Source organism: Notolepis coatsorum, assembly GCF_963971535.1.
Source record: "Notolepis coatsorum genome assembly, chromosome: 1".
Taxonomy (NCBI): Eukaryota; Metazoa; Chordata; class Actinopteri; order Aulopiformes; family Paralepididae; genus Notolepis; species Notolepis coatsorum.
This window is the reverse complement of record NC_140165.1, coordinates 50353849-50363995: the sequence shown is the minus strand read 5'-3', so window position 1 is coordinate 50363995 and position 10147 is coordinate 50353849. Positions and strand designations below refer to the sequence as shown.

The 10147-nt window shown below is 46.3% G+C and overlaps 1 protein-coding gene across 1 annotated transcript in view; it reads left to right on the top strand.

The window, feature by feature from the left end:
* Positions 1-10147, top strand: part of LOC311232158 (rho GTPase-activating protein 6-like) — a gene marked incomplete at both ends in the record, with an annotated part of 334242 nt that overhangs the window by 306020 nt on the left and 18075 nt on the right. The window contains one exon of the mRNA XM_084318858.1: positions 1494-1642. Within this exon, the coding sequence (XP_084174984.1) occupies positions 1494-1642 (149 nt within the window). The remainder of the gene's footprint in view (positions 1-1493; positions 1643-10147) is intronic.

The window sequence follows — 10147 nt, the reverse complement described above, 5'->3', positions numbered from 1 at the left end:
GTGCTTTGAAGTGTCATGTATGTCTCCTGTTTTGTCTTGAATGTGTAGAAATGCAGCTGTTTGCCGTATCATGCTTTAAATTGCCCCTTGCGGGACTAATAGTTATTTTTTTTTTATTGAATTGACTAGATTACATTCAAATGTACTGTCATTATACAGTACGACAAAAATAAGGTTGGCACGCATTGTGCCTCTTCCTGCTCCCTCTTCCACATATCTACATCTTCTTCACCATCGTCATTATCTTCTTGATCTACTTCTTCCTCTTCATCATCTTTTTTTATTTCTTGCCTTTCTAGTTTTGCACCCATATCCCCAATTTAGTCATCATGCCTATTCCCTTCCTGGTCGTTGTGCTGCTCTACTGTCGGTCTGTGGAGGGTGTAGATGACCGCATGTTGCCCTACTGTCAGTCTGGGGAGGGTGTAGACTACCACATGCTGCCCTACTGTCGGTCTGTGGAGGGTGTAGATGACCGCATGTTGCCCTACTGTCAGTCTGGGGAGGGTGTAGACTACCACATGCTGCCCTACTGTCGGTCTGTGGAGGGTGTAGACTACCACATGCTGCCCTACTGTCGGTCTGTGGAGGGTGTAGACTACCACATGCTGCCCTACTGTCGGTCTGTGGAGGGTGTAGACTACCACATGCTGCCCTACTGTCGGTCTGTGGAGGGTGTAGACTACCACATGCTGCCCTACTGTCGGTCTGTGGAGGGTGTAGACTACCACATGCTGCCCTACTGTCGGTCTGAGGAGGGTGTAGACTACCACATGCTGCCCTACTGACGGTCTGGGGAGGGTGTAGACTACCACATGCTGCCCTACTGACGGTCTGTGGAGGGTGTAGACTACCACATGCTGCCCTACTGTCGGTCTGTGGAGGGTGTAGACTACCGCATGCTGCCCTACTGTCGGTCTGAGGAGGGTGTAGACTACCACATGCTGCCCTACTGTCGGTCTGTGGAGGGTGTAGACTACCACATGCTGCCCTACTGACGGTCTGTGGAGGGTGTAGACTACCACATGCTGCCCTACTGTCGGTCTGTGGAGGGTGTAGACTACCACATGCTGCCCTACTGTCAGTCTACCCACCCGCTCCAGTGCTTAGACCTCTACACTACCCAGCCACTCCCTCATCATCATCATCATGAGCTGATGTGACGATGAGCTGTATGTGTGTGTTGCTGGAATTTCCCCAAGGGGATTAATAAAGGAATATCTTATCTTATCTTATCTTATCTTATCTTATCATCTTGATCTTCTTCTTCTTCTTCTTTCTTCTTCTTCTTCTTCTTCTTCTTCTTCTTCTTCTTCTTCTTCTTCTTCTTCTTCTTCTTCTTCTTCTTCTTCTTCTTCTTCTTCTTCTTCTTCTTCTTCTTCTTCTTCTTCTTCTTCTTCTCCTCCTCCTCCTCCTCCTCCTTCTTCTTCTCCCCCTCCAGCCGTATGTTCTTCTTCTTCTCTCTCTTAACACCCGTGTCTCTGTGTTCGTAGTGCTGGACCCAGAGGAACAGCAGGCGGTGACTCAGCTGCTGATCTACCTGCTCCCAACATGCAACAGCGACACCCTCCACCGCCTCCTGAACTTCCTGTCCACCGTGGCCGACCACGCTCACGACCGGCAAGGCAAGGACGGCCAGGAGGTGAGCGCCCAGACCAGACATGTGACACACACACTACCATGTCTCTCTTACTTACTTACTTAGGCCCATCGCTCCCAATGGAGCATAGGCCATCTATGACTTTTCTCCATCCAGGCTTTGGGCTGTTCTTTCTGCCTCCCCCCAGCTGGTTCCTTGTCTCTTGAGCTCCGCCTCAGTGTCCCGCCTCCAGGTGTTCTTAGGCCGCCCTCTCGTCCGCTTCCCCTGGGGATTCCAAGTCAGGGCCTGGCGTGTAGTACTGGTAGCCGGTCTCTCTAAACCTGTAAAAAAGAAAATTGAGAGATCGGTGTCTCTTATATTATCAAGTAATCTTTTTGCATTGGCTTTTTTTCTGAAACGACTAAATGGGAGTGATGCAAACGTGATATTTAATATTCACTCTCTCTTACTCCACCTTTGTTGTTGATTCAACATAAAAAAAAAAATGCAATGAAAAGAAAATGACACTGGTATAGTGAACTTTTTGCATCGTCTTGACTTAGATGCCTGCTAAGTAGACCTTAGCCGGCATCGCCACCTGTTGGTGTCGGTCCTCACAGAACACATTCACGACTAAAAGACGAGTGGTCTGCTGATATCAATACAAGTGTCCTTGGCTGACTGTAGAAAGGAATCTGGTAAGGAATACACAAGCTATTGCTGTGATGGACACACTAGCTCGCACGCATGCACACAAACAAACAAACAAACACACAGACAAATGAAGACCTCACAAGTAATCGTTGACACTGAAGGAGGAAGCTTTTTTAAGATTCCAATGATTCAGATTTCACTTCCTGGAACCAAGCTGTGCTGGCTTTGTTTTGACGATAATACCAGGTAACAGAAATACAATACCAACAAACGTCTGGTCCAAATGTCAAGGAACAAGTCCCATGAACTAAAGATGAATCACTAAACAAAACAAAGAACACACTAAAAGTACCTTTGCATCTCGGCATGGTTTTTATTAGATATAAACAGTGTTACTATTTGAACCCTTGGACTGAATAACCATAGTCATCTATTTTGAATTTTAAAGTCAATCCAAATCACTTGGAGAGTGAATGTGACACATCACCAGAAACAGGCCATTATCACAGTGCGTACTTTTTGTAGCATGTCCTACTAAAGTGCCTGTTTCCAGTGCTAACCATAACCTCGCTCCTAATCCTGAAGCTATAACCTTAACCAGTCCCCAAACCTTAACTTAACCCTAACCATAACTTAACCAGTGTTGCGTTGCTCATATCAACACTGGTTGCACGCACGCTAATGACGCCACGTGCATGCGCGCTCCTGGGCGCGTGCGCGCGCTCCCGCACATGCGCATAAATGTTCCCTTGCATAAGGACAGACTAAAGACAGTGCCTAATTGCCTCTACGAATGGAATGTAACACCTGACGACCAGCGCTATTGATATGCAAAGTAGCCAGGTGGGTACTGCGAGTTGGCGCATCAGTCGAGTGCAGCGCATTCCTGTGTGCACACGCTTCTGCTCACAAAACTTTGGTTGCACGGAGTGCAACCCCGTCCCATGAGCAACGCATCACTGAACTTAACCATAACCATAACTTAACCTGCACGGTGATTGATTGAATGAAAATTGTATTAACAGATTGCAGAATGGGTACAATACAGTACGGCTCAATACACACAAATGTTAAGGGAATGCAGACCAGAGAAAGACTTTCGTCTTGTTTACATCAGGGTCCCCCATTTTCAATTCATAATGAATTGTATGTAAGGGTGCAATTAGCACCGTGCAATCCATTCTTTGCGGATCCCGCCCTGAGTCTTTTGGTTCTTCATCTGAGGTACTTGATTGGCAGACAGTAACCTCGTTCCCAGTTTTATCTCTGTGAGATAAAGCCTGGTAAAGAACTACGGCCGAAAGTGTCTGTGGGTAGAATTTCCGGTGTATGTACTTCCCCTGGAAGCTGCCTCCGAACGGACCAAACTTTTCCCGAATCCTGTCGCAAACAAGCTAGAACGTCCCGGTCCTGTAGTAAATTCTTCAGGCAAAGCCGTTGCAGTGGCTTAAAACGCGGAAATATTGTGCACTTCACACGTTTCTATAATTGTTTTGTCGAAACCGGAAAGCCTGTAGCCTGTACTTCCTGTACTTCCATTTAGACATTTTAGGAGGCATATCTTTACCAGCCTAGGCAGACAGTGACCATATCATTGAGTACAGCAGCCAGTCTACAAATTAAATATTAGCATAAGTGAAAATTGATAATCAAGACAGTTGTGAAGTGTACTACTACTCTTTATTGCATCAGTCTGTTTTGTGTCAATTTGACCTCATATAAACCTGTCGACAACAGATGTCTTGCATTGGACAAAGAATGTTACTGTATTATTTATCAAGAGCCCTATTAGCTAGCACATCACAAGTCCTGCTAAGCCTAATTGGCCCTTAACATACCATGCCACACATACACACACACACACTGGGAAGTCCCTGAAAAAGCAGATTTCCTACAGTAGCTTTCTGTTTCCCTTGCGTTGACGCCTGATTGTGGAGGCTTTAGCAGATTGCAGATACAGATCTGTGTTAAAGTCTGAATAATCGCCGTACTGTACATTCTGTGACCCATAAGTGAACCTTCCCCAGTAAGAGCCCCGGGGTCAAGGGTCACTGAGCCGGTTCACCTTGATAATCTCATTCATTAGGATCTATAAATGCAGACCTGAACTGCGATCAGCCTTCTGACGATATGAAGAAACAATGGTAGTGTGACTGAGGGGAAAGTGACCAGGCTGAACTACGACATTCACAATTACTAATGTCCACTGTCTGCGGATGTAACCCCAACACACACACACACACACACACACACACACACACACACACACACACACACGCACACACACACACACACACACACACACACACACACGCACGCACGCACGCACGCACGCATGCGCACACACACACACACACACACACACACACACACACACACACACACACACACACACACACACACACACACACACACACACACACACACACACACACACACACACACACTGTACTTTCATACTCCATGTAGTTCTAATACTTGCTGAACTAAGAAATTCCAAAATGTCACCACAAGCTTCTAATTTCCATTGATGTGATGTTTTACACATAGGCCAACACGGTTACTGCTCCCAGTTCAACTTGGGAATGTTCCAGTGCATGGTTACTGCTCCCAGCTCGATTTGGGAATGTTCCAGTGCGTGGTTACTGCTCCCAGCTCGACTTGGGAATGTTCCAGTGCATGGTTACTGCCCCCAGCTCGACTTGGGAATGTTCCAGTGCTTGGTTTTTTTTTTTTTTTTTTTCTTTTTTTTTTTATATAAATGTTTTTATTTTCAATTTTCAACATAGAACAAGAGATCACAATACAATACCGTTAACAATAATACAAATAATGACACTAACAACAGTAATAACATCACAAGACAGGCAAAAAAAAAAAGACAATAAAAATTAAATAAGGAAATGACAATAGAAAATAAAATAAATAAAATAAAATAAGTGTGGCTTTCACGTGTGCGCATTATCTCGTGTGCTATATATATGTGTGTTCTACCTACCCATATGTGCGTGTGCTTTACCTATGTATATGTTTTATGTGTACATGCATATATGTGTGTTGTGAACGTGTGCATATGACCGTGTATTCCCTAGTAGCCCAGAGTGCATGTACAGTACTACTGCAGCCAAGAGGACACGTACAGTATCAATGTAGTCAAGTGGGCATGTACAGTATTATTGTAGTCAAGAGGGCATGTACAGTATCACTGTAGTCAAGTGGGCATGTACCGCATTACTGTAGTCAAAGGTATATGTACAGCATTACTGTAGTCAAGAGAACATGTACCGCACTACTGTAGCCAAGAGGACATGTACAGTATCATTGTAGTCAAGTGGGCATGTACAGTACTACTGTAGTCAAGTGGATATGTACAGTATTACTGTAGTCAAGGGTACATGTACAGCACTACTGTAGTCAAGAGAACATGTACAGTATTACCGCAGTCAAGAGAACATGTATAGTACCACTGTAGTCAATAGGACATGTACAGTATTTACAATGCCAGTACCGTCAGACAAAACAAGGCAGCAGTGGGAGGTTACTGGTAATGGGGAAATCCGGCGAGTACAGTGGTGGATAGTGCAGGCCCAATATGTGACAGATAGGGGTCCCAGATCAGATAAAAAGTGTCCAACTTGGAATGCAGCATACACGTAATATATTCACAGGGGATACATTCCATTATGATATTGTGCCATGACCTTATTGACGGGACCTCATCCTTGATCCAAAACAATAGGATGTTCTTTCTAGCAGCAAATGTCAACAAATTGAACAGTCTCTTATGCTTGGAATTGGTAACATGAATATCTGGGAGGCCCAGCAAAAGGCAGAGGGGATCTAGCTCGATGGGGGTGTGAAATATGTCAGACAGTTCTTCTACAACGTCGTACCAGTAGCTCTGTAGTTTTACACAGGTCCAAAAACAGTGGATGTGATTTCCAATCTCTATCTTGCATTTAAAGCAAAGTGGGGACGTATTGGGATCCATTTTACTTTTACGGGCGGGGGTAATATGAATGCGATCCAATATTCTAATTTGGATGGCCTTGGTGCGGTTACAAACCGAGATTTTTTTTGCGTAGGTCCACGTATCCTGCCAGTCTGCATCTGTGATTTCTATGTCCAAATCCTCTTCCCAGGACTGTTTAGTAACATAGGAAGATAAAGATGAATTAAGGTTCAGAGTACTATAGAAGATAGATATTTGTTTTTTGGGGATCTGCAAGGAGAGGGCTTTCTCCACCTGCGAGGTGGAGATGTCAGTTAAAAGTGAGGTGTCCTTGGTGATAAACTGCCTAATTTGTAGGTACCTAAAAAATTCCGCTTTCAATAGGCCATATCGCTGCTGCAGCTGTGTAAAGGACATTAGGGTCCGGCCATCAAACAGGTGGCCAAGATCGGTTATGCCCTGCTTATACCAGGTCTTGAAGCCGCCGCCGATTTGGTCTGGCTTAAAGTCAGGATTGCCTACAATCGGGGTAAGAGGAGAGGTCAGCTTGGCTCGGCCCTCCACCTTACGGACAGTCTTCCAGGCCTTGACGGAACATAATGTGATGGGGTTGGAGCACATATTCCTCACAGACCTAAAGTCTTTGATAAATAGTAGGTTCCACAGGGGGGACTTAGATTGAGAGGATTCAACGTCCAGCCATATTGACAGTGGGTCTGATCTGAACCAGCCGACCAGCACCCTAAGGTGTGCCGCCAGCTGGTAGTGTCTAATATTAGGTAGGTCTAGACCCCCATCTCCACTATCCATCTGTAATTTGGCCATTTTCAGACGCTTCCCATTCCAAATGAATGAGCTTAGCCAGCCTTCCAGCACCTTGATAACCTTGTTTGTCAGCAGCACTGGGATCATTTGGAGAGGGTACAACAGTCTGGGGAGTACGTTCATCTTGACGAGGGCAATCCTACCCAGCCAGGAGATCGGTAAAGGGGCCCATCTAACTAAGTCTGCCCTTATGGTGTCTAAAAGAGGGGGAAAATTGGCCTTAGCCAACGTATCATAGGTGGGTGTCACAAATACTCCTAGGTAAACGAAGCCGGAGGGCGACCAGCGAAATGGGAAGGGCTCGGGCAGTATCGGGATAGATTTGAGTGTCCCAAGTGGCATTGCTTCGGATTTGGAAAAGTTTATTTTGTACCCCGAGAAGGTTCCAAATGTGGAAATCATGCGGGTTAGACATGGAATTGAAGAGTCAGGCTTAGACACAAAGATCAGCACGTCGTCCGCGTAAAGAGTGATTTTGTGCTCCCTCCCGCCCACTCTAATACCTGAGATCTCGGCTGACTGCCTTACGGCCTGTGCGAGTGGTTCTATGGCCATGTCGAATAGTAAAGGGCTAAGAGGATCCCCCTGGGGGTTCCCCCGCTGCAGAGGAAAGTTGCTAGACCTAAGTCCATTAGTCAGGACCGCCGACATCCGCGAGTTGTAAAGAACCTTGACCCAGTCAATAAAGGTGTCACCTAAGCCAAATTCAGCGAGGGTTAAAAATAGATACGGCCATTCTACACGGTCAAATGCATTCTCCGCGTCGAGAGACAGAACCACCGCGGGGTGGTCTGTCTCACGAGTCATTTGGATGATATTGAGGAGCCGTCTCATGTTGTCGGTAGAGTTCCTACCCTTAATAAAACCGGTCTGATCCTCGTTAATAATAAAAGGGAGTACTTTTTCCAGGCGCATGGACAGGATCTTGGAAAGCAACTTTTGGTCCGAATTGAGTAGGGCTATAGGCCTATAGGAGGCGCCCTCCTCAGGGCATTTACCCTTCTTAAGGAGAAGGCAGATATTAGCTTCCCGTAGAGACTGGGGCAGTATCCCCACCTCAGCGGAGTGATTAAGCATTGCCAGCAAGGGATCTAATAGAATATGACCGAACTCTTTATAAAATTCGCACCCGAAACCGTCCGGGCCCGGAGCCTTATCAGATGGCATAGCCTTAAGGGCGCCCAGAGCTTCTTCCTTCGTAATTGGGGCGTTAAGGAGCAAGTTCTGATCTTTCGATACCTTAGGAAGGTGTAATTCAGCGAAGAAGGCCTGCATGTCAGAGAGAGCACCATCGGGTCGCTCGGTCCTATAGAGTTGGGCATAGAAAGAGGCAAACTCTTTGTTAATAGTTTTGGTGTCAAAGGACCTGACCCCGTTGGAGTCAGAGATTGAGGCTATTACTTGGGTGTCAGCCCTTTTTTTTGCCAAGTTAGCCAGGCACCTACCCGGCTTGTCACCGTGTTCGTACATTCTCTGTTTGGCAAATTTAAGAGAATATTCGGCGTCCTGGATCAGAAGAGTGTTTAGCGCCGCTCTGGTGGCCGTAAGCTCCATAAGCACAGCCGGGGCTGGGTTTGAAACATGCTGATTTTCAAGGTCGGCTAGTTTGGATTCAAGAAGTTTACATTGTTCATTTTTCTTGCGCTTCTTGGATGATACATAAGATATAATCAGTCCACGAGAAAATACCTTAGATGTTTCCCAGAGTAGAGACGGGTTATCCGTAGAGCGAAAGTTAATTGAGTAGAACATTTTAAATTCCGATTCGAAATAGGAGACAAATATATCATCTTTGAGGAGGTATGGGTTGAGGCGCCAACGCCTCGACAGCGCTCTCTCTTCTGACAGGGAGTAGACCAGGTATATAGGGGCGTGATCCGATAGAATGATGCTTCCGATTGTGCAGGACGATACTAGAAAGAGCTTAGAGGAAGGGATGAAGAAATAGTCTATTCTACTGTTGCTCTTGTGTGGGCCGCTAAAAAAGGTGAACTTCAGTTCGGATGGGCAAAGGGTTCTCCAGACATCTGAGTATCCAGTGTCTTCGCATAGGGAGGTGAGCATCTTTGCTTGCCTAGAGGGGGGAGCCAGACTGGGTGGGAGTTTGTCAAGAGACGGTATGAGGTGACAATTAAAGTCTCCGCCCACAAAGGCGTTCTCAGAGGCCAGGCCATTAAATTCAGCAAATATCTTGGATAGAAAGTCAGGGGAATAGCCTGGGGGACAGTATACATTCATAAATGTCATTTCTTTACCCTTAAGGACCCCTTTGATAATCACATAGCGACCTTGGCTATCCACAGAGGAAGTTATAAGTCTAAAGGGGAGATTTTTATTGATCAATATGGCCACGCCCCTACTAAACGTAGAATAGTTTGTAGCAAAGACCTGTCCTACCCAGCTCTTTTGGAGTTTAGCAGTGTCGTTGGGCCCCATATGAGTTTCTTGTAAAAAAGCAATCGACACATTCTCCCTCCTTAAAAAGGTCAGAATCGCCTTCCTCTTAGCCAACCTCTGCAGGCCTCGAACATTCCAGGAGCAGAGCTTGAAGCTCTCAGAGTTAGCCGTAGCCATAGAATATTGAAGGGCGTGTAGGTGGGGCAAGCCAGTGGGCATGTAGAATTCACTTAACTTAAACACTATGCACACGTATTTCGAGCCATACATAAAACATATAATAATGACATAAAAAACATATAAATGTGTGGGACCGGTGGGTCTTTCCCCAACATCACAGGGACTCACCAACATTTCCAGAGACTTCAAACCTACCACTCGTAGAACCATCTCCGTGGCCACATTTCCCTGTATACAAAAGTGCCTCAGAGTGTAAAGCAAACAAGAAAAAATCAAATTGAACCATAAGCCAATAGTAAGGTCAACGGCTGGAACCCAGAACTGTCGGTAAAAGGGGGGGGGGGGGGGTGTATCTGCCAGGCATGCTGCGACAAAACAGGCGCGCAGTACCTCCACCAGGCCGGGAGGGGGCGATACCCTGTCCGCGAGACTGTTATCTCCCCTGACGCTGGTTCGACCCTACACAGTTATGCCTCCCCACCAGAGGAGGGCGCTGTGCCGGGGGCCGCCCGCCGCTCCCGCGAGCACATTGTCAGCAGCAAACATTAACGGGAGCCATG